The sequence below is a fragment of the Apis dorsata genome, unplaced genomic scaffold, assembly GCF_000469605.1.
Source record: "Apis dorsata unplaced genomic scaffold, Apis dorsata 1.3 scaffold_618, whole genome shotgun sequence".
NCBI classification, from domain to species: domain Eukaryota; kingdom Metazoa; phylum Arthropoda; class Insecta; order Hymenoptera; family Apidae; genus Apis; species Apis dorsata.
The window spans coordinates 78,226-103,908 of NW_006263814.1; the positions used below are offsets into that span (position 1 = coordinate 78,226).

At 39.0% G+C, this 25,683-nt stretch overlaps 4 protein-coding genes across 7 annotated transcripts in view; 3 read left to right on the plus strand and 1 right to left on the minus strand.

Moving 5' to 3' along the window:
* The first annotated feature begins 623 nt into the window (after nucleotides 1-623).
* LOC102680064 (adenylate cyclase type 10-like) lies at nucleotides 624-5,250 on the plus strand. 2 transcript variants are annotated; one of them, XM_031513199.1, is made up of 18 exons: nucleotides 624-938; nucleotides 1,040-1,177; nucleotides 1,240-1,451; nucleotides 1,559-1,712; nucleotides 1,785-1,867; nucleotides 1,938-2,074; nucleotides 2,172-2,374; nucleotides 2,453-2,559; nucleotides 2,628-2,752; nucleotides 2,845-2,977; nucleotides 3,054-3,197; nucleotides 3,285-3,491; nucleotides 3,564-3,838; nucleotides 3,921-4,201; nucleotides 4,294-4,434; nucleotides 4,518-4,667; nucleotides 4,735-4,957; nucleotides 5,048-5,250. In XM_031513199.1, the coding sequence occupies exons 1-18, from the start codon at nucleotides 701-703 to the stop codon at nucleotides 5,115-5,117; spliced, it is 3,021 nt and encodes a 1,006-aa protein (XP_031369059.1). In that variant the 5' UTR covers nucleotides 624-700; the 3' UTR covers nucleotides 5,118-5,250. The 2 variants fall into 2 exon arrangements, with proteins under 2 accessions (XP_031369059.1, XP_031369060.1); XM_031513200.1 differs by lacking the exons at nucleotides 624-938; nucleotides 1,040-1,177 and having other exon boundaries at nucleotides 1,337-1,490; nucleotides 1,524-1,712.
* Nucleotides 5,251-6,867: 1,617 nt separating this feature from the next.
* On the plus strand, nucleotides 6,868-8,275 carry LOC102679425. Its single transcript, XM_031513192.1, has 4 exons — nucleotides 6,868-7,026; nucleotides 7,097-7,276; nucleotides 7,368-7,612; nucleotides 7,700-8,275. The coding sequence occupies exons 1-4, from the start codon at nucleotides 6,888-6,890 to the stop codon at nucleotides 7,967-7,969; spliced, it is 834 nt and encodes a 277-aa protein (XP_031369052.1). The 5' UTR covers nucleotides 6,868-6,887; the 3' UTR covers nucleotides 7,970-8,275.
* A 20-nt stretch (nucleotides 8,276-8,295) lies between these two features.
* On the plus strand, nucleotides 8,296-9,871 carry LOC102679218. Its single transcript, XM_031513195.1, has 5 exons — nucleotides 8,296-8,496; nucleotides 8,565-8,649; nucleotides 8,710-8,806; nucleotides 8,881-9,162; nucleotides 9,250-9,871. The coding sequence occupies exons 1-5, from the start codon at nucleotides 8,448-8,450 to the stop codon at nucleotides 9,403-9,405; spliced, it is 669 nt and encodes a 222-aa protein (XP_031369055.1). The 5' UTR covers nucleotides 8,296-8,447; the 3' UTR covers nucleotides 9,406-9,871.
* LOC102679074 overlaps nucleotides 9,713-25,683 on the minus strand; it is a 40,665-nt gene continuing 24,694 nt past the window's right edge. For 2 of the 3 annotated variants that reach the window (XM_031513178.1, XM_031513180.1), the window contains exons 2-16: nucleotides 22,534-22,711; nucleotides 20,552-20,650; nucleotides 18,278-18,629; nucleotides 17,891-17,946; nucleotides 17,465-17,619; nucleotides 17,183-17,355; nucleotides 17,026-17,075; nucleotides 16,306-16,437; nucleotides 15,459-15,500; nucleotides 14,466-14,659; nucleotides 12,411-12,636; nucleotides 11,663-11,792; nucleotides 11,279-11,586; nucleotides 11,006-11,204; nucleotides 9,713-10,922 (exon numbers count right to left, since the gene is read on the minus strand). In XM_031513178.1, the coding sequence (XP_031369038.1) occupies nucleotides 10,758-10,922; nucleotides 11,006-11,204; nucleotides 11,279-11,586; nucleotides 11,663-11,792; nucleotides 12,411-12,636; nucleotides 14,466-14,659; nucleotides 15,459-15,500; nucleotides 16,306-16,437; nucleotides 17,026-17,075; nucleotides 17,183-17,355; nucleotides 17,465-17,619; nucleotides 17,891-17,946; nucleotides 18,278-18,629; nucleotides 20,552-20,650; nucleotides 22,534-22,711 (2,459 nt within the window). In that variant the 3' untranslated portion in view covers nucleotides 9,713-10,757. Of the gene's footprint in view, nucleotides 10,923-11,005; nucleotides 11,205-11,278; nucleotides 11,587-11,662; nucleotides 11,793-12,410; nucleotides 12,637-13,551; nucleotides 13,778-14,465; nucleotides 14,660-15,458; nucleotides 15,501-16,305; nucleotides 16,438-17,025; nucleotides 17,076-17,182; nucleotides 17,356-17,464; nucleotides 17,620-17,890; nucleotides 17,947-18,277; nucleotides 18,630-20,551; nucleotides 20,651-22,533; nucleotides 22,712-25,683 lie in introns of all 3 variants that reach the window. The other variant, XM_031513179.1, reaches the window with a different exon arrangement.

Consider the following 25,683-nt stretch of genomic DNA (forward strand, 5'->3'; position numbering starts at 1 on the left):
AAACCACCCGTTTCGAAGTAAGAAGATATATACAGATAGATAGATATATTTTATTATATCTATGTTTTCGCGTTCGATCGAACGAACAAATTGCGAATTGACGAAATTACATATATATATATATTATTATTGATTTACACGATGTGTGCAAGTGAAATGATGTTTCAATCATCCCTCTTTATATCGGATATGTAATACGCAAAATACAAAAATTTATTTCTGCAATATTTACGTTTCTTTCATTTACTTTCCTCGCTATTTTTATTCCCCATCTTAAAAACTTGGAAACCTTGATTCTACGCGCAATTTTGCGCGTTTAAGGTTCGTTTAACTTTTATTTTTCAGGTGGAAGCATAATCCATGGTATCGTGTCGAAACAAATGCTAATCGAATCGTTGGAATTTTTTTGTTCCAGATGTGGTCAAATAAATATTGAATTAAAATAATAATCTTCTATTGAAAATAATCTTCAACTTGTTTATATTTATATTTGTTTAAAAAAAAATAGAACAATGCCGTATGAAATGTTGAAAACTGTCTGGACCCCTGATCTGATCGGGCCGATATACAAGAAGGAGATCACCAACTTACGAGAGGTTAATTTTTTTTTAGAGGGAGGAGGAGAGAAGATAAAATTGGATTAATTGGAAAAAATAATTAGGTGTTGAACACTCATCGACACGATACGTGCACTCGAACGATGGCGACTTTCGTCCCCGACGAGTTGATATACGAGAGCGACTTAACTAAGAAAAGTTTCCGCAAATTCAAGGCTGTAATAATGGTGATCGATGTGACTCAATTGTTCAGTTTCTACAGAAGATTCACATACGCGGAGAATGGCGGTAGTTACGGTTTCTTCTCTTTGTTGAACGATTATATGAGCGCCATAGTGGAAGAAGTATATATTAACCACGGAGACGTGTTGAAATTTTCTCGTACGTTTTCTAATTTTCTACTTATATCGAGAGAGAAAAAAAAATTATATTCAAAATTATATATATATGTATATATAATAACATTTTTATCGAACGTATAGATAATGATCTGCTAATCATGTGGAAAATAACCAGGAACGAATTCATTGCAAGAATAATACGTCACGTGATTATGACCGCGGAAAGTATCCAAAAAAGTATCGCCGCCATAAAGAACGAAATCACTCCTATCCCAAAATGTAACGAATAATGGAATAACGAGTAACGAATAAAATTAATAATCGATCGATCGTATCGACAGTGTCTATCGTAATCTCCATGGGAACTGCTGTATTTTCGGTGATCGGTGACGACAGGTGTAGAAATTTTGTAATATGTGGTTCGTCGATCCAGGACATTAAGTATACGAGAAGAGTATGTTTACCAGGCGATATCGTGTTGTGCGAGAGCGCTTGGCAATATTGTGTCCCCAGTCATTACGAATACGTTCTTAAGGATGCGGACAACGTTAAGGTTGGCGAATATAATAATTTTACGAGTTTAGAGAGAATTTTTAAGTCGTTCGAGGAGGAGTAAAAAAGACAGTTTAAATCTGATAATGGATTATTGTCGCGGGATAGATCATTAAAGTGCTCGAGGCACCCGAGGAAATTTTGATGGTGAAAGACATAGGGATCGAGGAGGATATCATAGAACTGGGAAAGTCGCCGTCGCACGTGTCGATATTATCCGATGTATCCGTGGAACAAGAGATCAGAGCTACACATTTTCGAAGTAAGTGAGGATCGATTTAGCAAAGCAAAATAATATGATATCCGTGATGCAACGACGATCCCCGTTTCGTAGCAAGAATTTCCGTAGTGGACGCATTGCGAAGACGTATCGGAATGTATCTGAGAAGTTACATGGTGACAGCGGTATTAATGCAGGTAAGAGGTATTAAAAAAGGCCGTTCTCCCTTTAAGAAAATTTGTCCATTTCATAAAACTTGATTTTCAGATCGATAACGAACAATCGTTGGCCCATTTGATAGAAATAAGGAATGTTACTGTTATTTGCATCAGTATAATTCCTTATGATTGTACCGTTTTCGAGTTGATTTCTTTGACAGACGAAATATACAAAACTATTCTAAAGTATCCTCGTTCGAATATATATATATATATATGTATTGTTGAAATTGTTCTTAAAAAATTGATAAAATTTAATCAAATTTTTAATATTCGATTGCAGTATAATTGAATCGTATTCCGGATTAATGTGCCTCGTAAATTTATTCGAAAAAGATATATCTTTTATCGTTATATTCGGACTTAGAGATTTTATAAATAATAAGAAAAATAATGTAAAGAATGGAGTATTGTCCGCATGCCGAATATTAAAAGAAGTGAAACACATAATTGGTATTAAAGCAATTCTTATTGGTGTTTCGACTGGTAATCTTTCAAATATTAAATTTTTAACAGAATTCGAATTATCGAATCTTAAATTTTTTCATCTTGTTTCACATACAGGTTTAGCATTCTGTGGAATAATTGGTCATATCGTTAGAAGACAATTCATGGTTTTCGGTCAATGCGTCGACATGGCTACTTCTTTGATGATGATTTCGTACGACAAGGTTCGTCTCATGAAATTTTTACAATAATTAATACGTCTCTGCGAGATTCTGAAAGATATTTATCGTAGATACATTGCGACTACAACGTTGTTTTAAAAAGTACTTTGAAAAAAGAGAAATTTCGTCGCCAAGGTATAAGGACATTAAGAAAACTTGGAAAATGTGAAATTTATGAGATCTTAGATGAGCCATTGTAATGTTTCTAATTATTATTTTTCTGTTTCTAATTATTTATGTAAAAAAAGTTTAAATGTCATAATATGTTTAAATTTGGTTTCATTTTAGAACAACCGAGATGTTGTCGAGCTTGGAATATAAATACCCTCTTCTTGGTCGAATCAACGAAATAGAGTACTTTAAAGATCTTTTAGACGAAATAGGAGTATCCGAACGACGTTATTCCGGGTTGGTCATCGAGGTACTCGACGAGCGTATAAATTTGAACGAAATTTGAATGAAAATGAGATCGAGAATTATACGAATTAATTATTCAGGGTATTGAAAGATCTGGTAAATCGAGGATCCTTGATGCTTATGTCACGATTGTTAAAAGCAGAGAAATAAAATTGGTTCAACTTTCTTTGCATCCATCTTTTGCAGAGAAATCTTATTCTGTGATATATCATATACTTCTTCAGGTAAACGAGACAAAATTTTGTTTTCCTCTTTGACGATTCAAGATTGAAAAGTTTCTTTTTTTTTTTTCTTCTTTCTTTTTCATCTAGATGTTCAACGCCGAAAATTGTATTTCTATAAACGATCGTGAAAAAACTTTATTAAATTATTTATCCGAAATAGTGGAACCTGAAAATTTATGTTACCTGAATTATATCATGAGAGTACAATTTCCTCAATCAAATACTTATTGTGAAGAAACTGATTGGCAACGTTACAAAAAGATGATCGATATCTTTGAGAAAATATTAAACGAGGTTATAAATAGTTATATTCGTGTAAAGTGATCTGTAAATTTTCCATTTCGATTTATTTATTCCTTTTTTCAGATTATTGGTTATGTATGCATCCTTCTAGATGATGTGCACTATATGGATCTGTTTTCCTGGCAATTTTTATCTGCTATTTTGAGCAATAAACACATAGTTCTAGCTATGACAATGCTGGAACCCGTTTCGTGGGATACTTTAACCCAAATCGAAACCGCGATTAGTCAAGAGAAAAGGTTAAAGATTAAATCGTTGAATTCTTTAAACTCTGAATATTTGACAGCATTTGCCTGTCAATTTTTAAACGTTATTGCAATTCCTGAAACCCTGGAAAAGTGAAGAAATTTATATTAATTTTCTTCCATTCAAATATTATCGACGTGAATATATCAGTATATCGATTATTTCACTGTTTAGAATCCTTAACCAACATAGTAAAAATGGGATTGCTTGGTGCGAAGCGTTCTTAATGTCAATTTTGCAAGTGAAAGCATTAGACATTATCTCGATATCTCCACAAGAAGTAAAAAAATATAATCTCATTTTCCCAAATCCATCGTTTTTATCAAAAATTCCCGTATATTTAACGCCCGAGGAATTGGCACCACCGTTACAATGGATGCAAATGACTACATTAACTGTGTGTGTACTGTCAAAAAAGCCGAAATCTCCCATCGAAGCTAATCGAGACGTTATAGGTGATTTCAAATATTCTTTTATCAATTTTACGTTCAAGTCCTCCGAAATTATTGACTGTAAAATAAATTTAATGATCGATGATTCGTTTTAGGTTTGAGAATCGATATATATAACAGAATGAACACGTACGAACAAGATATTATCAAGTGTGCCGCAGCATTAGGTGATATCTTTCATCGCAGTATGTTAACTAACGTAATAAGTAATTCTACACCATTATTTACATCGAAAGGAAAGTATTGATTATTGAAAAGAAAGTTGGTAATTATTGCATCTTTATGATTATATTATATATTACTGTGTATTCTATTTTAGCCGTGGCAGAAATGATAAGGTTAAGGATCTTGGAGTGTGCTATGATCCAAAGGAAATATTATATAAATATGACGACATATCACGCGTTTAAAAAGCGAAAAACTTTCAGCAACATGCATCATTTGATGTATTGCGATTGCATTCGGACCCGTTAGCTATCTCGAAACATGGCATAATTTTTAATCGTTGTGAATTGTAATAATATTCTTTATTGCAGGCCCAATAGTAAAAGAATCATTGCCAATATATGCTGACTGCAGAGTGTTAGAATTTACGATATCTTCTTATCGTAAATTTTTTTACGATATTCTTTCTACACAGGAGAGAAACGAATATCATTTGAAAGCTGTAAACATTCTTGAACAAAGTGCTAAAAAATGTAGCAGTTGTGGAAGAGGTCCATTTTTAATGCCTTTGATAGAGAAAGAAGAGAAAGTTGAGTCTTTAAAATAGTGTATATATATTATATGAATTTTTTTTTTTTTCTAAATTATCGTAAAAGAATAATAATCAAATTTTATTTTTTCAAGGATGAAAATGATAAAAACTATGTGCAAAAAATTTCGGAAAGATTTGAACGTAGACGAAGTATCTTTGTAACGAAGGAAGACGTCCGTAAAGACAAACAAAACACTCGCATAGCTTCCATTGTACCGACGATGTTTACCGATGAAAACAGTAAATAATATCAATATAAAAATATATCAATCTTGAAATAAATTAGAAATTTCTATTTCAAGTGTATTTAAATACACATATAAATGTATAGTGAAATCGAATTTTAATCCATGTAAATTTTAATACATGGCAATTTGTGTATTTTTACTATATATATATATATATAATATTTTCATATTTTTATATTTTTTATTTTTTTTCAAAAAATTTTCCTTTTTAGAGTTTTTCAAATTTTCCTTCTATAAATTTCTTATTCCAAAATATTTTCATTCAAATTTTTTCATAATACTTTTCAAATACATATTTTTATATATCATAAAATTGCTATTATATTTCTTCTTGTTTTTCTATCCTTACAAATTATCTACTACATATTTATTACCCATAAATTATTTAAAATTGGTAAATAGAAAAATTTATGTATCGGTGGCGCCATCTCGCGTTTGGATCCCGGAAGCTTCGACTTGTTACTAGCAAAGCAGAATATGCAAGGAGGTATTCGTGACGTCACAGGGAAGGAAAGGAATATTGTGCAAGAAGGACGGAGAGCATCTCCATTTTGAAAACGCTAGATGAAAAGTTTATAAATTATTCGTTTTTTACTAAAAATTTTTACATTTTTGAGCTCGCATTTTGAAGCTAGAATTTCAGACAAGTTTCTTATTTAAATTTTAACAAGAAATTCATCGCAATTAATTATTTATTAACAATTATCATATAGAGTGTTTCAATCGCGAATCCCCATTCCTTACTCGAGTAATAAACAATCAATTTATTCATTTAAATAATAACAAAATTATATATAAAATTTATATATGAAAGTAGAGAAGAAAGTAATGTTTCAAATGTATATATTTATATTTAGAAATAAATTTTATAATAATGAGAAATTAGGGAAAAACGTACTGTGCGTTTACGTGCTGAGCTATACGTGACGCATCAACCATTAATAAATAATTAATTAAAATGAATTTCTTGTTAAAATTTATATAATTTTGATACGAGAAATTTGTATGATGTTCTAGCTTTGAACAGCAAGTTTAAAAGTGTAGAAATTTTTAATAAAAAACGAGAAATTAGTAAATTTTCCATATAGTGTTCTGAAAGGGGCGGAGCATACTCTCTATCTTTCTCGCACAATATTCCTTTCCTTCCCTGTGACGTCACGAATACCTCCTCGTATATTCTGCTTTGCTAGTAACAAGTCGAAGCTTCCGTGATCCAAACGCGAGATGGCGCCACCGATACATAAATTTTTCTATTTGCTTTATTTAACTTGAAATGAATAAAATGAGTAAAATAGTTTTCTATATATCGTATCAAATTTTATACGTATTTTTATATCTTTATATATAATTTGTATATATATTTTGTATATTTTTGTTTTATTTTATCGTACACAATTTAAAAAGGTAAATACAAAGCAGATAAATATATATTAAATTTCATAGTTAGATTTGAAAAAAGAAATATAAAAATATATATAAAACAGATAAATGTGTCAATTAATTATAAAATAAATTACAAAATATAATTATAAAATAATAAAATTCGGTAACAAATTATCAAATAAATAAATATTTGTTCTAATGTTCTCTAATATAATTCATGTTTTTTTTCTTTTTAGTGGAAGAATTTATTTCTCGAGAGATGATAAAGGAAGAACAATTGCTTATTTCTAAAAAAATAGAAATGAATTCTTTCGGTATTACATACGATTTATTGGACGAAATAATGAAATCTTTCACCTATATAGACAATCGCAGTTGCACATGCATGGAAATAATAAGTTATATTTTCTGGCAGATTAGTCAACACATTTATCAAATCAGTAACGGAATTCAATTTTCTCATAACGATATGCGATAATTACAATAATATTAAAAGATCTTACTTTTCAGAGGATACTCAACCAGAAATGTTTATAAAGTTCACAATGGAATATAGTGCAGGTTTGATTCAAACTGCACAAAGCTTGCACGCGATTAAATTTCTCATGAATATAAACAAGGATATGAATGAAAAGGAAAAAGATCAATTTGAAAATACATCTTTCAAAGAACAATGGTTAATTTTAATAGGTAAAAAGTCTATTCATATAATAATAAACATATAATAATAAATATTGATCTCTTGAAAGTTGAAATATTGTCGTACATTGGTTGTTCCAAGGGGATGCTTACATGGCGTATGGAAATTATTCCGAAGCGAAGAAATATTATACCGAGGCTGTGATATTGAAGACGGAGATCCCGCAAAATATGAGAACGCTTTGTTATAATATTTTAATCGAGAAATTACGATACACGATAAAAGGTATTTGTAAGATTTTCTTTCAAAATGAAGAAACAAACTCACAAAATGACGAGAAGGTAGCATTAGCTGTCGCTTTGCAACGATTCTCTATGATTTCAATGGTACGTATTTGCGTGTCGTGAAAAATAAATTTTAATTTTTTTTTTTTTTTCGTTCAAGTATATATAACATCGTTGATAAAATTATAGATACAGAATGAAAAGAAATTGGCGAATCTCGCCATTTTGCAAAGTATTCGTATGATATTTAAAAATTCAAGCACTTTCTTAGAAAAAGGAAATGTCTATTTATGCGCTATAAACATTTTTCGCCAACTCAACGATATTAAGATGATAGAAGACGTAGAAAAAATGATTTTAATGGCTATTAGAAATAAAACTGCAATAGGTGGTTGGACGAAACCCGACGAAATTGTTATTCTAGTGAAAATCTATAAAACGATATATGATCATAGGTAATTTAATTGATTATATTGGAATATTTGAATTTTTCGTGGAGGAAAAAAGCTGGCAAGTTATTTATTTGTCGATGAAAGAATATTGCAGGCTAAATTCGATGAAGGTATAGAAGTTGGAACAATAATCTGTAAGATATGTAATTATATAAACTTGAATAAAATAAAGTTCAGCGTTCTACCGTCATTGATAAAAATTATGGTAAAAAGAAAAAAGAAAAAGAAAAAAAAAAAAAAAAAAAAAAAAAAAAAAAAAAAAAAAAAAAAAAAAAGAAAAAGATTCATCACATAGCTCATCCACAACGTGAATTATTTTTTTTGTATATTTAATCGTGAAACTATTATTTCAGGTTTGGAAGAAACATATAAACCAAGCTGTCGACTTGTTATTCGAACTGTATTACACCTCTGAGGAGGATACAGATTATTCCGCTATCACATGGTATTACGCTCTTTGCTTGGAATTTTTATTGGATGCTTCTATGAATTTAGAAAGTTACAATAGCTGTTACGAATTTTATACGTTTATAAGTAAGTCTCGTTTTTAACAAGGCCCCTCGTTATTATTATCGAAATCTTTTCCATCTCTGGTTTTTCAGATACCAAATTGAAAACTTGCGTATCGCGAGATCCAACGAGTCTGTTGCATCTGAACAATGCTTTACTTATCTGGCAATTAAGAATGTGAGTGACTCGAGATATTTATATTCATTTCGTTTAAATAATTCGATATTCGTACCACAGGAACGTACCACTGAATTACGAGCTTGTGAAAGATGTTAACGAATATGTAAAGGATGTCATATCTTACAATTTCTCACAATTTTATTGTTCGATCAAGGTACGAATCGAATTCAAATCACACAAATTACACCTGCCTGTTTAATAATTTTACGCCATCGTTTTACGCCACAGGGCCTCGAGTCTTATTTATTGATATTGTATCGGCGACTCGATATCCCTCACTCGTACGATCTTTTCGAACGAACGTATTACGCCAAAAAGATCATCAAGTTTCTTCACAACGTGAGCATCTATTTCCCGTTTGTCAAACCGTTTACATATTTCCTGGAATCTTACATGAGACTTCTCCGTGGCCGAAAGTCTTCGTCGCAAACTTGCATGGCGAAAGCGGAAAAATACGCTATCGCTCAAGGAAACAAAATGGTTATCGCATGGATTGAACAGAACAAAAGGGTAACCAACGTGTATATATATATAAGCATTAATAATTTCATCAATTCTCTCTCAATATACCTTTCGATCGGTTGATTCGATCGGCAGACTTGGGAAGTGGATTTCTTCAACAACATGGCTGAATATTGGGTGGAATTCGTGGCGTCCTCGGAAGGTATTCTATGGCAAGAGATCCATTTGCTCAAGCCGATCGCTTGGTCTACTATATTGTACCCGTATCCACATCCCAAGTACAATTATTGATCAATCGATTTCTTAATTCTTCTCCCGATAATCGCTGGGAAGAGGAAGAGGATAAATGGTGAGAGAAATAGACACGGCGAGTTGTAGCGAAATATTTATTGATTAAAGAAGGCGTGTTACAGTTTCAGGTTCTAAAAAAAAAAAAAAAAAAACATATACACGACGATCCCCTCGTGTGTACACGATACTTGGTTTAAAAGTGAACACTCTCGTTCTTTCTCGGTTCGTTTCTCTCGCAAGGCGACCTCCGCGCTTATTGAACCTCCAGATCGATTTTTAGGAAACCTCTCGCGACCGACGATACCAGTTTTTTTTTTTTCTTTGCGTTTGTACATCCACGATATACTTTATAATTAATTAATTAATTAATTAATTCGTCTATCGGCCGAGTACGCCAAGGATACAAGCTTCCAGTTGAACGAGATAAAGGATCGAGGCGAAGTTGAGACGAGTGATGAGAGAAAGTAAAAAAAAAAAAAAAAAAAAAGGAAGAGTAAGATAAGGAAAGAAGATAGAAAAGAAAAGGAGCGCGCGGGAAGAAGATAATCGCGAATTGGTTCGATTTGAGCATAATAATATCGACCAATTTCCACGAGTTTCTAGCACAATCCTATATCTCGCATCGCATTCATAGAAATAGAAAAAAAAAAAAAAAAAAAAGAAGAAATAATTGTCAACGTATACGAATACAGTTAATTAATCTGTTGCGTTAATGTACATTTTTCTTGATTGAAAAAAAAAAAAAAAATCTTTACAAAATATTCCATTCTTTTATTTACTATCGCCGGATAACAAAAATAAAACTAAAGAAATCGATCGAAATAAATTTTAATCGATTTATCCCATATACACAACGAAGTTTGTAGAAAAGGCTTCCGGCGTATATTAATATAATATACGACAAGCACACGTTGCACACAATTTTCTTTTTCATTTACCGATCAGGATGCAGAGAGTTCGGTGTTCGTTTCGAAAGAAAAGAAAAGAAAGAAAAAACGGACGCGTTTATTCCTACGCATGCGCGTAAGCAAGTTTACTAGGTTGTGGCGCTCTCGTTCCTTTGCGATTTCTTTCCTACGGAAAAGAAGGGGAACAGTGTTGGTCCTTCTTTTCTTCCTTTCTTCCTTCCTTCCTTTCTATCTTTCTTTCTTTCGATTTCGTTGGCGTACTCGAGCTGGATATACGTTTCGTTTGGCTGAAGTGAAGAGGGAAATAAGGGGCGGGATTTGAATCGAATCGCTGTGAAAAATATCACGATCTCCTCCTCGGTTGGCGCTGCTACGCTTCACTCCGGCTGGGTGAACCTCGATCGCACGGAACACCGATCCCTCTTTCCCCCCCACTCTCTCCCCTCATTCGTGCGCATCGACGTCGTTGTCGATGCGACTGCTTCGTATCCCGGTCTTGCCCGTCCACGGATAGATGTCCGGACACGTTTGACAAGTCTTCATGTACCTCACCCCGCTCTTGTGCCATAGATTGCACACCTTCGGATTGTTGCACTTCTTCGGCCGATCCTATCGATCGAAAATTCGAAGGTAAATCGAATCTCGTCTTATTTCTCACGGAAAAAAAAATACATATATATATATCGGCGTACCGGATAGTTACATCCAAACGGTTCAAACGTGTGCAACAGGGGCAACGGCGTAGGATTCCTCACCCATTGGATCGCCTGCCAATTAGTCACGATCCACACATCGTCCATCGCCACTATCGTATCCAGGAATGAAATGAAACCCTCTTTGTGATGGGGCTGGGTGAACCATGCCGCGTGATAGAACAACCCGAACGGCGCTCTGAAAAAATTTATCGTTTCCCTCCTTATCGTGCTCCAATCGAAATAATCAAATGAAAAAGTCGAACGACTCACCTGTTGGTCGTGTAATGTCTCTCGAAATTCTTGATCAGCATCTTGTAAACACCGTCGGCGGTGGGCGGGTTGCTGCACGCGTCTCCCATCGAGCACCTACCCCCGTTCAGATCCTGCCACATCACCATGGGAACTTCCCACAAGCCTGGATAAGACCTGGTGGGGCACGGAGGTATCATGCAGTCGTGGAACAGCTTGTAGTCCAAGGTGTAGGGCCAGCTGGGCGGTCGGTTCTCGTAAATCGGCATGGACGAGTCGTACGTGAAGTTCGTGTCCCACAACATTTTGAACATGTTGTTCCCTCCCACCTGTTTTTTTATATTCGAGTTATATTTTTCCCAAAGTTCAAGTCAATCAATTATATTCGAGAAGATAGAATATTACCGAAAGGAATGGGGCCCTCATCCCTCTCACGTCCTCCAGCTTCACGCCTCCATAGGCGGAGAGAATCTCGCGTTGTCCCGCAACCTCTCGAGCCCACTTTCGCTGAGAGAACTGCTCGCCGAAACTGTGCCTGTTTCCGGGGAGGGGGAGGGGATTTATCGAGGTCCGTCGATGATTCGAAAAAAATTGGGACACGCGATCGCGGGCTTGGAATCCAAGAAATTCGATCGATCGACCGGTCCACAAGCTCGTCCAACCAAGTTTTTCTTCTTTTCGAAATCGTGGAAAAATAATATTGAAGAGAGAGAGAGAGAGAGAGAGGATACGAAAATACCAACAAACGTTATCTCTTTCTTCAGCGTTTGTTTGTTTGCTTGTTGTTGGTTGGGAAACCGGTTCTCCGATCCGTTTTCCTGCATTCTAACCCGCGTCTAAGGCGCGAAAGCAGCAAATTCTAATCAAGCTGGCATTAGTTTCATCTAACAAGATGCAGAGCGTGAAAACGACAATTGGAGCTGAGAAGCTGCTCAATGATAATGATTAAATGATGCTTCCTTTAACTCGATCGATCGAGTATCCTTCGAGTATATATATATAAATCTTTTTTCATATCGATATACAAATCCGCGAAATCGTACATAAGAAACAGAAAAAGCTTTACTTTATTAGGGAATGGCGAAACGTCGAATGGAAAATTCGTTCTTTCTTTTTTTCCCCTCGGCAGATAGGACGTGACAGGTGTACTTACGAGACCGTGTGGGAGGCAATCTCATGACCGGCCGCGTAGAGATTTTGAACTTGGCTGTAGTCGGTCCACTCGTGGGAGACGTAGAACGTGGCCGAGATGGGGCAACCGTTCGGATTTTTCCTCCCTTTCTCGAACAGATCGGCGTACAATCCCTTGTTCAGATCGTTCACGGAGTCGTCGAACGTCAGGAGAACGATTTGCGGTATCTCCTCCGGAAGGTAGTCACCTATTTTTTTTTTTTCAAGGATTCGGGAGTGGAGGGGGGCGAGAGGAGGAGCGTGTCTCATTCGTGCGTGTATCGACGACGACATTTGTCACGTATTTCGTCACATTTTTTGTTCGAAGGATAATCGTGTCGTGTATCGATCGTGTATCACGACGATTATTTAAAGTGTGATGGGAATGCGAGGAATGATCGAGTGTGATGCGAACAGAAAGAAGAAAAGAGAGAGAGAGAGAGAGAGAGAGAAGAAAGAAAAGTTAGTTATGCGTCATTAGTGCAGGGCGCACAGGTGGTGAAACGGTGTCATTCGTTCATCTCCACCACCCGTTTCACCACCCGTCACGTCGCCATTTATCGTTTCATCGCGATCCTCCACGATCCTCTAATTGCCCGGTTCGAGCGTGACGAGTGGGATCCAAGTGGGAAGCCGGCCAATTTGTTCCGGAGAGAAGCGCTACCTTGACTTAACGGCCATCTATCGGGAAGGGGGAGGGAAGAGAGACGGAATGGAAGGAGTTCCACTGACGCGCATCGACGAAACGAAACTGAGCAACTTCGTTTCCAAATTTTACTTTGGCTCGGCTCGTTTTTATTTATTAATTCTTTTGATGGAAATTCTATGGACCAATTGTCCCATCCCACTTGGCTTAAGATTAGAGGATCGTGGATGGATGAAGAAAAGCGGTTTTTCCCGTAACGGTTGGGACGTGTTGCCCGAGATAGAACGATTTCCAGATCGAGGAGATGGCGCGATACGAATTAGCGAATGGTAATGAGACTTGATTGATCTCGACAATAATTCGAATTATTATTATTAGAGCGATGGAGAAGCGATGTTTTCGAACTACTATTTCCTTTTTTTCTTTCTTTTTTTTTTTTCTTTCTTTCTTTTCTGCGCATCCCGTTTGCACAACTTACGAGATGGTGTGCGATGCCATTTCGTGGCCGTCCACGTAAAGGTTTTGCACCTGGCTATAATCGGTCCACTCGTGCGAAACGTAGAACGTGGCCGTGATCGGGCAACCGTTCGGATTTTTTCGGCCGTTTTCGAATAGATCGGTGTACAATGGTTTGTTCAGGTCGTTCACGGCGTCGTCGAACGTCAGAAGAACGATCTGCGGCGTCTGTTCGACCGGGATTCCACCTGAGTGGAAATATTTACGACATATTATACACGTGGAGGGTTCACAGGGAATCGTTTTGAAATTCTACCCTAGCACCTATTACAGAATCAACAATTTTAACTACTCTAAAAAAAGAAACGGCCCTTCCTTCGTACGTTCACGCGACGTATACGTATTTATTCATTCGAAGAAACGTCTGGATCTCGAAGAGAGGAATTATTTATGTATACGCGCATGCATCTAACTGTTCAGATCACCGCCGCGGGCAAATTATCGCGATCCGTTCGCATCTCGGACACGCTTCGATCAAATAAATACATCTTGTATCGAGATACGCTCGACGCATCGATAATAGGATCGATCGACCCGCCCGGATTCACGTCACGCGGCGAGCTTTCGATTTCGAGCATAGGGATCGAGAGCGGCGCATGCGCGAAATTACGAGCGAGGCGGATCTGTTTCACTTTCGAACGGTATTATGTGTAACGTTAGAATAACGGAGAAAGTGAGCCGTGGTGGCTGCTTTAAACCGATCGGCTAAACTTAACATTCGCGGCGCGGGGACGCTTGCGTCACGCGACATCGTTGTCGAGTATCGTTTTCGAGTATCTTTCGCGTCTTTTCCGCGTTCAACGCACGCGCGTTGCCCGCCCCCCCCCCCCCCCCTCCTTCGTCGAATCGAAACCGGAATCGATAACGCCGGCTCACCTGGAATGTCGGCACCGCCGCAGCTGCAATCGGGAAGAAGGCAAACGTCCTTGCGACACTTGGCCGCCGGTTTGTCGACCTGCGGGGTCGGGTAAATCGGCGCGGGCCTCGATGGAGGATACCTGTAGATGTCGACGAACTCTTGCGCTTTCGACACGATCTCGGTCGACGGTTTCAAGGTTGGCCGCGATCGTCTGAAAGATCGAGTTTCATTTCGATTTCACGGAAATTCGAGAAAGGGGGCATTCGCGTTTTCCGGTTGTTCGAAGAAACTATCGTATCGCCGATATTTGCGATTTCACCTTTCATGCCGATCAAGGTGAATTCGTAATTCGTCCATCGATTAAAGCTTGATTTATTTCATCCTGCCCTCTTTTCTCGCGATTCTTTCTTCTTCTTCTTCTTCTTCTTCTTCTTCTCCTTCCCTCTTTTCACGATATTATCACGTAGTAATTTTAATGGCGCAAGCTGTATAACTTACTTATTAACTTACGCGCAATTAACTTTCTAGTTACATTAATTCGATGCAGCCACCTCGTTCGTTCGTTCACCTTCGAAGCGCGACATTGGAGGCAACGGATCTTCGAGGTATTTTTTTTTTTTTTTTTACGAGCTAGGCAAATCGGATATTCGATTTGCCGTTAATTCTCCTCTATCTCGTGATTATTGCCCCCTCAATAACGTTGGCGTTTCACGGACAATTTGTCGATTAATTGGAAAATTATACGACTATGTCAATCCCTCGTATTGTAAAAAACAGACAAGCGGCTTCACTTTCTAAGCGGCAATTGTACGATAACATATGAAAAAAAAAAAAAAAAAAAATAGAAAAAACACTTCAGCACCGACAGCGCGTTTAATAAACGTCGTCACGGGCGATTTCAATTGCAGATACACGCAGATTGACGCTAATTTCTCGAAAAACCGGAAAACAAACAAAAAATGATTGAAACGATTGAAAATGAATTCTCGATCGAGAAATTTTCAACTTACGGTGGTGCCGTGCCACGATGGACCTGCTGCGGGCGACCTCGGCTGAAAGCAAAAAGGAAAAAAAGAAAAAAAACAAGAAAGGATTGAATGCAACGTAGATAGAGATCGAGGAGGAGCTGTGGAAAAAGAGATTGAAAAATGGACGATGTTTCCGGCGGTGCACAAAAGGAAAATGTTCGACTGCCGGGAGAGAAAGCGAGCGTTTCGTTTAACGGAATATACGAAGGCGAAATCGGGTCTTGGTCGATGGAGACGTTACAAGGCCATTTCCTTCGCTCCTCTTTACGGAAATCGAAAGAAATCAAGTGTACGAACAGAATAAAGATCGAAGATGCTAATCGAAATGATAATCGTAATCTAACGTTGTATAGAATTTATATTTATACTTTGTAACACGCATATACACGCATATATATATATATATATATATANGTTCCCACGAGAAACTAACTAGAGTAAGTAATATTATAGCGTATATTATTCGATCTCGTGTACGATCCATCTAAACCACCACTTTCACGAGCGGTTGCGCGCGAGTGCATAATAAAAGTGAACGCGCATTTACGTATTTACGTATTGCGAACTCGAGCGAGAATTTTTATCTTTTCGTGCCGATACGATTATCGATCGGAAAAAAGAGCCCTACGTTATCCACCGGGAGTAAACATCGGAATACGCGTACAATACGTGCTTCGATGTATACGCGATCGAAGAAAGCGTGAAACAAGATTTATTCGCGTTTGGGAATAATATCGATCGGTGATCCTTTCAAGTCCAGTCGCTTTTGGTTGCATAATTGGGGAGAAAAAGTGGGCAACGGCGATTGGCGGGTATGTGGATACCGTACCTGGGTGCGTTGACCGTGTAAGGCCTGTTGGTGGTGGTCGGAAGCTGCGTGGTCGTGGTCAACGGGATGAACGTGTCTACGATGGCGTTTGGAGTAGTCACGTGGACAACTGGATGGCTGATCACGTTCGGCCTGCGCACACGCGACACGTTTAATTGATCGAAATCTTTTTTCTTTTTTTTTTTTTTTTTNTCGTAACGAATAATACAAAGTATCTTATTCTCTGTGTTTCTTTCTCTTTTCTTTTTTTCTTCGTTGCTCGTCGTTTGGAAAGGAAATTTAGAATAAAATATATATATATAGAAAAACGTCCATGCGTTAAAGGGAAAAGGTATTTAGAAATAAACAGGTCACCGAGACCAGCTGGGCGAGTATCTGGCAAACAGCGCGTTTACTTGTATCCGTGACTATTTTTAATGATTAGATAAATAATCTAATCATTAATCTGTTTACGTAAGCACGATTTTCGCTCGATTTCCCGGAATATCAGTCGATGGATGGATGGGTAAATAAATTAACATAAGAAACGCGTGGATATCATCCTTCGTTTCTAAGACGAGCGACGAGTAATTACAACAAGAATAGCGATGACATCTCGACGAAAGCTCGTGGCTAGACGAACGATCGTAACGATAATTTTCTCGTCGCCTCGAGTACTCGACGAATATTGAAACAAATCTCCTCTTGGAATTTTCGATTAACGAATAGGAATATTCTCACCTGAACGACTGGCCTTCGGTAATGCGGAACTTGTTCTTGTTGAGCTGAGCCTGGGACCGCGGTTCGAGAAAACAGAAAAACAACAATTTTGATTCGCGATATGCGCTCCAATTCCCCTTTTTAAAAAAACACTGCGGCAAAACGCTTTCCATCCTACCTGATTCTCGTAGATATCGTAGTCCTGCACCGTGACGTCCTGGTTCAGATTGTACTTGTCCGCCTCGTTCACAGCCACCTTTTTCGGCTTTTGATACTGCTTCGTGTTCACCTCGCTGATCTTGACGCTCGGTTGAACGGGCACCGATTGATTCACCGTGTATTGGTTGTAATCTGATCGAGAAGGGCACCCGTCGATTATTCAAAACCACCATTATTTTCCAACAGGTATCTCGAACAGGATAACAGGATTTTGCTTAAATATATAACAAACGCTTTATACCATCGTCCTTATAAATGGACACGTCGTCGTCGTAAATTGTGTAGTACGGGTAACTCTGGTCCGGGTCGTTGTAGTACGACTTAGAGATGACCGGTGCGGCTGTGGATGCCAGGATCTTGGCCACCCTTGGAGACTCGGAGGACGGTACTTGTGTCCTTTTAAACGAGTATAATTATCAATAGAGAGCAAGAGAGAGAGAGAGAGAGAGTTATATCTATCGCATGTAACTAGAGCTATTTCGTGAGATAATGTTGGAGAGAAAAGGAAAGGAAGGAAAGATAAAAAGATGGACGGTTACGTAAAGGCGGGGCAGCCACCAAGAGAATTAAAGGAGCCCACGGCGAAAGAGAAATCGAGTAAAAAGGTCGTGGCGCGCGCGGCGAGGTAGGGCTGGTGCGGTCCGATTTCAAACACGATGTTACGTACCTGTAATGGGCTTCCGTTTGGGCACGCGTGCTCACCAGGCTCTCCTTCTCCCTTTCCTGCGGGGAAACGGTTAATCGAGAGATTAGTTTCTTTCGTTCATGTTTCGTATCTATATATATCCTTTCATCGATCTCGCCACAAGAAGAGTGGAAAAGAAGCCGAAAATAACGGAGAAATTGGTAAAATAGCGAGAGAGTTGTTCTCGTTTTTACGGGATACGACTTTCCTGTTTGGCCAATTGGCGGTCAATTGGCCTGGCAATTTATCTCGTCAAACGTGAACGAATACTTTTATTTCATTATCCTCCAAGCGACTCAAAATTCGACTTATTGATTCTTCGAGGTGTTTTAAGGGACAAACAAGAGAGATCGAAGGATGTTCGCTCACCGAGATCACGTTCCTTCTCAAACCATCCCTGTCCCTTTGAACCTGGCCTATCGTCGAGGGTTGCCCCCTGTAGACTCGTTGCTGCCTGTCGCTCTCCACCTCCGAGGCTGGCTCGTACTCGTCCTCGTGATAGTTGGTCCTCGCCTGTTGCCTCTGACGGATCTGCTTTTCGGTGATCTGCGCCACGGGGGACGGGGTGGTCGTTGCAGAGATCGATTGCCTCTGAATCGTGCGCTGCTGTATCTGTTGCTCGCGCCTCTGTTGCTGCTGTTGTTGTTGTGGTTGCTGCTGCGGCTCCCTGATCTGTTGCTGGGCCCGTTGCTGCTCCTGAAGGGTCTCGATCTTCGCCGATCTACGCGGTTACAATTGCGACAGGGTTAATTATCGGGCCGTTGATTCATCCCTGATTTTTCTCCATCTTTTCTCATCATTTCGCAAAGTTCAACAAATCGAAGAATCGTTGTTTAAACTATTAAATTTCATTAACCCCTTCTCCCTTTCTAATCTTGCTAATCTTTCTTGGATCGACGAGGAAAATTATAGTAAGGAAATTACTATTTCGAAAGAATGGAAAGGTTAAACGACTCGTTTTATACGCTTGGGTATTTTTCTTTTTTCTTTTTTTTTCTTTTTTTGAGAGATCATTAGGCAGATTTCTTTCTCTAAAGAGTTTTCTTCTTTAAGTCTACTTGTAAAAGAAAAAAATAATCATAAATCATACCCTTTATGAAAAAGGAAAGAGGAAAGGGAACGGACGGTGATAAATAAAATTATCCATTGTTAAGTCCGTGGGAAACGAAATGGCGGATCTCAGTTCCTTCCATTTGAGCATATTTCTAACGCGTTGATTCTTTCAATTACTATATTTTATCAACTCTTTATCAATCATTCTGAAATCATAATTCCAGACATTAATTATTATTATAATTAATATTTCCGATTATTATTACGTTTTGAACAACAAATTATCGAAGTAATTTTATTCCACTCTTAAATTTTACCCGAGTTCCATTCGTTTTCTTCGTCAATTACAAAAACGCATCTGACGAACTTGAATTTTTCTGCTTGCCATTTTGCCTCGTGAGAGAGAAAGAGGAACGATATTTTCGAGCAGGTCAATTCCTCGATCGAATTTATCGATTATTGCGTGCGAGTTTTGCGAAAACGAAACAGCGGTTGGCAAGGACGTTGATCAGAGTCCGCGGAGGAATACAAAAAGAAGGGGCAATTGTGAAATCGCTTCTTTCTTCCCGATTACTCGCGCACGATACATTAATGAGCGAGCAACCTCGTTGCCTAACTTTTCCTTAGACGCAAGGGAAGTCGTGTTATACACGGCCCGCGAGAAACATCGGGGAGAGTGGGAGGCTGGATTCATTGTAACTCTACACGGTTATACAACTGTATAATTCCCCTTGGCTTTCCGCTTAATCCTTTCGGCAACGAGTTTTCTGGATGGATGGAGAGTTAACCGTTCTCATTCGTCTCGGTTCTTTTGATCCAGCCTTTTTTTTTTTTTCTTTTAGAAGAAAGACAAAGCGAGAAGAAGAAGTAAATATGGAATTGATCGAAAAAAGAGGAAAAGACAGGAGGGGAAAAAAAGAAAAGTTTCGTATGCGGCAATCGACGAGGTGAAGCTGAGGATTTTCGTTGTAGGATTTTAACGGTTAGTGGAACAGAGAGAGAGAAAGAGATAGGGGAGATCGAAGTTTATTGTTCCACTCTTGACGTCACTATCTCTATTTTCTCAATCGTGCTGCTATTCTCGCGTGCTGCAAGATCGTTGATCGTTGATTCGTGCAATGGTTTCGATTCGAAGTGGAGAAAAAAAGGAAAAAGAAAAGAAAAAGAAAATAAGACCGGCCTTTCTCGCATAGATTCCTTTCTTTCCCTCTCGTTTTTCTTTCCTCAACTTTTCCTCTCGTCACGCCACGAGCGCGGGTGAAGTTCGACGGTTAGTTGCGAAACGACGAGTGTTTCGAATTGTGCAATCGACGGACATCCGGCGATACAGATCGAATGGAGAAGGACTTTTTTGCCTCTCTTAAATCGATTGGGATTAGCCGGTGCTATTGGCTAATCGTATTCAGGGGAGAGGGGATTAGAAATTAAAATTACTGTAGAGATGGATTGAAAGAATAAAGTGCTAAGTAATAAGTTGACAGGCAGGGAATTATTAAAGCTACTTTAATCGCTGTTTATTAAAATTAATTATTATTTTGTAACAATAAAATTATCGAAGTAATTTTATTAAATTTTAGCAAGAAAACTCACCTTTCCAACAGCGGATCTTCCTCGGCTTCCTTAATGAGAGGAGATCCGCCTTCGGGACAGCCTACGTTACGCGGCCAATCGCATGTCTGCAACTCGTGGCTGTGAACAAAAAAAAGAAGGCGACGCACGATTTTCCTTCGAGAATTATCGTTAATTAATCGTTTCGATTATTACGTGTGTAATAATAATTTCCCTACGCGATTGAACGCACATATTCTTTCGGAAAATGGATCTAGATTTGGAATCCCGTCTACAAAATAAGCTTTTACGAGCATCCTTAATTGGACACGGTATTACCATCGCGTGTCTTAGGGCAGGTAGGCCGGTTTTATATAGCGAACTCGTTCGTACACGAGAGGTGTGGCGAACCGATCTTTTTTTTGTTTTTCTCTTTTTCCACGATTACGCGCACGACCCCCTTTTACCCGTTCAATCGAAAGTGGACCAGGATTGCTTCCACATTTTAGAAAGAAAATTTTGTCCCTTCCACTGATATCGATCGTTAAATAATCCGTCTAAACAATTAAAAAATAACAACTTAACTCGATGGAGGAAGGTTCGTTCACCCGAGAGAAGGTTCTTTTATGCCCTGACCGTATTCGTCCACCGTAAATTATCGTTTCCAACGCGTGGTGTTTTTATCGAGGAACTAGTTTCCTCGATGGCAACGCCTGATCCTTTGCAAACGGATCGTTTCATTATACAAAATTGCTGTATAAAATATAGATAGCATTTCATTTTTTAAATTCTCTGAATCGAATTCGATTATATCGTTGATGAAAACCTCCCCGTTCAATCAAAAATAAATTTTTTTCTTCCCATTGATATCGATCGTTATAATTTTCGCAATACAGTTGAAATTCAAATGTAAATTCTAATTGAGGATGTGTTACAACTGATTAAAAAATCATGTAACATAACTCGATAGAGCAAGATTCGTTCACCCTGTGTCTCTTATATCACCGTATCGTGGTGTTTTTATCGAGGAACTAGTTTCTTCATCTTTTGCAAACGTTTCATTACACAAAATTGCTGTATAAAATATAGCATTTTATTTTTTAAATAAAATTCAGTCAAAACTAAATTTGTTCTTCCCATTGATATCGATCGTTATAATTTTCACAATAAATACAGTTTACAAATTCAAATGTAAATTCTAATTGAGGATGTATTACAACTGATTAAAAGATGTAACATAGTAACTCGATAAAGGAAAATTCGTTCTCAAAATTGCATATAAAATACAGACATTTACAGTATCTGATTTTGTTAAATTCCCCGAATCGAGGGATATCTTATACCCGTTCGATCACATCGTCGATGAAGACTTTCCAGAAAAGTCGAACGTTCCTTTCGTTCGGAAGGAATCTTATTCTGGAATTCTTTGATTCGGGGCAAGAAACAGAAATCTCTCGCAACCGAGTCCTGGGAATATATAGGAGAGCACATCCATTAGGCTTGTCTATATCTGGACGACAATACCGCGTTTCGCTTTCCGATCCGATGCCCCGCATTATTCGTCCGCGTTTCAATTCACCGCGCCACTAATTTCTGCCCATATCGGTCGATCATTTCCACGTTCCTGCCGTTCCTTGCTCGTCGACACCGCGTGTAAGCGCTGTTCACCGATCGAAAGAGAAATATCTCCTATCCGCTTCAAAACGCTTTCACGATTCCGACACCACGAGCTAATGTCAAGAGTTTAATAATAATTTGAATATCGAAAGTCGTAAAAATTATTTTCATCCATCGAGTTGATAAGTTAGGAAATATTTATCATTTTGATGTAATTTTAAACACATCTATCCGTGTGTATTTACAATTATTATCTTAACGTATATTGATAAAAAGAAATGTTTGTATCACATCGATACGTTCTTAGAACGTTTCCCTCGATCGCGGAAACGAAAGAGAAAAACAACATTCGATCGATTATTCCATCAGAATCGGATTAAGAATTAATTTTGGAATATTATACCCACCTGTACATCAATCCTCCCGTGCAAGACTCGAGCAAAGCTCCGCCAAAAACGCACACGTAATATTGCGTGCAATCACGCGGATGAGGGTAATATCCGAACTCCTCGGGGCACTCGAACTCCAACGCCGCCTCGTTCCTGCTCGCTCTGGCGCTTCTGGGAATGGGGTTTCGTTGACATCCTGAAAACCACCCAAGCAACCGTCAGTCTCGCGGATAAACAGACATATACCAGTCTCCATATTCCGTAGGAGTGGTTCCAGTGGAAGAAGAAAAAGAGAAATACGAACACGAGAAAGGCGCTCTGTCCACGGAGATATAGTTTGAATTTATACTACGTATCTCTCGACGTGGATCGAGGCGGTGGAACGTGAGCGGTGCACCGAGTGGTCGATTGCGTAATCGAGATGTGTGTGTGTGTATGTATGTGTAAATAACCGGATTTTCGGTCCGACCTTGCGCTTACGCACGGTGAAGAAATTCGAGCAGACCAAGCGGTTGCAAAAATTCGAGGCATGGTCGAAAGGGCAGGGCAGGGCAGGAAACGAGAGAGAGAGAGAGAACGTGGCGCCAAATATTTTCGTAATCGCGCCGCGTTTCGTCAGAGAGGAGAGGAGATGTTGATTTCGCGGTTGCGGCGCAGCCACTTTGTTACCACCACCGGTTAAATAGCACCGGTATTTTGTTGAAAATGATTTCTACGCTCCGCCATTGTTTCGCGTGGATTCGATTATCCCAAGCTAAAGCTTTCTGGCACAATTTCATCCGTGGGACCGGTGCTGGAACGACGAATTGATTTGTTGGAAACGTGACTTGCGCCACCTTCCTCCTTCCACCTCCGACGTGAGAATATGTGTCCGTGTTGCCCGGCCCGCTTCGATTGTAAATGTATTTTCCACAGTTGTTAACGTTGGCAAAGAGGGATCGTAAGGCAAAGGGGGAACGGTGTTAAGAATTTACCTGCTCGCGTAAGCTACCACAATCCGATTTAGGACGGGGATCCTGGTCTCGAGATTGAGATCTATAATGCTCGTAACCGTAAAAGTCGTGAAGTTATAAAGGATACCCTCGGATAAAGTTTACACGGAGCGTTATTTACACAGAGAAGAGAATATAAATAAATAAAGGCGGAATGATTTTCGAGATTGCAAAAAGCAATTGATGAGCAGAGTTGAGAATTGCCAATAGCGATAAAAAAAGGAAAAATGTACGCGCATCGAGAATATTTTTCAAGCCAATACGTTCCTGCGTTCAATAGGTTTATTACAAGACGCGATGAAGGAACTAACGGTATATGTATTTCTTCGCCTTTCCACGATTGAGCCGAGGGGAACGACTATTACGTAATTGTCATTAGTCCCCGCGCGTGACGCGCGAGCCTGGCTAATGAATTTTTCGATGCGAAGGACGCAATCGGAGACACCCTTTACCCATAGAATTAAGCAACACAAATAGATTGTATCGTAGCCTATAATATATATATATATATATATAAAGGCCAGGATCGTGTAATAACAAACAAGATCGAATGCGTTCATAATCAGATCAAAACCGGTCGATCGAACCTTCCATTCTTTCACGAAGTTGACAACCGCAAGCCATCTTTTTCTTTCGATAACGTGATCGTACGTGGCGGCTGGAAACGAAACGAAACGAAAAACGAAGGGAAAAACCGAGGGAGCGATGGTTACCTTCGCCAACCTTCGCCTTCCAATTCCGTTGCCCCTTGTTTCCATCCAACTGGCTCGAATTTCGTAAGCGAACGCGCTCGCGCGAGGGCAAGGGTTCGACGTACGCGGGAAATTTTCTTCGGGCCACGGAGCAAGAACGAGCAACACGGCTCGTTCGGCGTAACCGCGAGGATACTTTCTATCATCGAGGCAACGTCGCGTTGGACGCGAATGCGTGGGCCGGGTACACCGTTCCGTCTCCGATTAAAATCACAACTGTCCAAGTATTTTTCAGCATGGAAATTAAGCAACATCGACAGAAAAAATCTCTGGAAAAATCCGTCGTTTCCGCTCGAGTCGCTTTTACTTTCGTGTACTCTCAATATAATCTCGTGGATGCGAAATATTTTTTTAAGGGACGGAATTATGTGGACGATCGAAATTAGAATCGGTTGAAATTAGCTGGAGGAATTCCAATTAAAATTACGGGAGATCGAGTAACTTCCTCTTACTCGCCGTTCTTCCCGCTGTCATTGAAAGTATCGATTAAACCAGCCGCGCGAAGGCCGTCAGGAAAAATCGAGGGAAACGGAGGAAAAGCAGCAACCTCTTGCTTGACCTTGGGGGGGAATACGGAATCAAGGGAAAAGGAACATCCTGGAGTGCACCCGTTCCCTCGACCGACCTTCCATCGAGACCTTGCTTCCTCCACCGCGCGTTCAAGGTCAACGTCCTCTCACCCACCCACTCGATCCCCCCAATTTTTCACTCCTCTCGATCGATCCATCTCGTCTCGTTTCTCGACTCATCTTCTTTCTTCTTCACGGGGGATACGACGACAGGATCGACACGATCGAGGAGGAACGCGACCTTGGATTTCTTCGCGCCGCGAAAGCTCAATTTCATCTGGACGTAGGTAATCGATTTCGCGAGAGAGGGATCCATTCGATACGAATATAATAAGATCCGTCCGTCGGCGAGCGCATTCTGACATTTGCCCGTGCAAAATGTAATGCGAGAGGCGTTTCAGAGAGATGGGTTAACAAAGGATAATAATAAATCGCGAGATGTTTTTAGTCGCGGAGAATTTATAAATGTCAAACGATACGTTTGGTCCCACCTTTTTCCATACTCCCAATTTTTCGTCATTCCTCTAGATTATTCACTTTTCTCCAATCCAAATTGAATTAAATCTATTCGATTATTTCATCGTTTCTTTCTTCGAAGAGTAGTGTTTTATAAATTTGAATCGCAATCCGTTCTCAGGGGATACTCCTCCCCTTTCGTTAGAGAGAATCTCGATAACGGAGAAGGAAACGAACGGAGGAGTGGTGGCTCTCCTCTTGCGACGAAAAATTACAAAACTCGTTGAACGGCCTAGCCGATCTTTCGCAACATCTGCGGTTTTCGGAGGGTTCTTTTTGCAGAGAGAGAGAGAGAGAGAGAGAGAGAGAGAGAGAGAGAGAGAGAGAGAGAGAGAGAGA

Coding starts and splice junctions, on each gene's coding strand:
- LOC102679218 (XM_031513195.1), top strand. CDS start 8,448: ATGAATTTAGAAAGTTACAATAGCTGTTACGAATTTTATACGTTTATA. Junction 8,497..8,564: donor CGAATTTTATACGTTTATAA/GTAAGTCTCGTT, acceptor CTGGTTTTTCAG/ATACCAAATTGAAAACTTGC. Junction 8,807..8,880: donor AATTTTATTGTTCGATCAAG/GTACGAATCGAA, acceptor TTTACGCCACAG/GGCCTCGAGTCTTATTTATT.
- LOC102679425 (XM_031513192.1), top strand. CDS start 6,888: ATGAATTCTTTCGGTATTACATACGATTTATTGGACGAAATAATGAAA. Junction 7,027..7,096: donor TCAACACATTTATCAAATCA/GTAACGGAATTC, acceptor CTTACTTTTCAG/AGGATACTCAACCAGAAATG. Junction 7,613..7,699: donor GATTCTCTATGATTTCAATG/GTACGTATTTGC, acceptor ATAAAATTATAG/ATACAGAATGAAAAGAAATT.
- LOC102680064 (XM_031513199.1), top strand. CDS start 701: ATGGCGACTTTCGTCCCCGACGAGTTGATATACGAGAGCGACTTAACT. Junction 1,868..1,937: donor TGACAGCGGTATTAATGCAG/GTAAGAGGTATT, acceptor CTTGATTTTCAG/ATCGATAACGAACAATCGTT. Junction 4,435..4,517: donor ACCATTATTTACATCGAAAG/GAAAGTATTGAT, acceptor ATTCTATTTTAG/CCGTGGCAGAAATGATAAGG.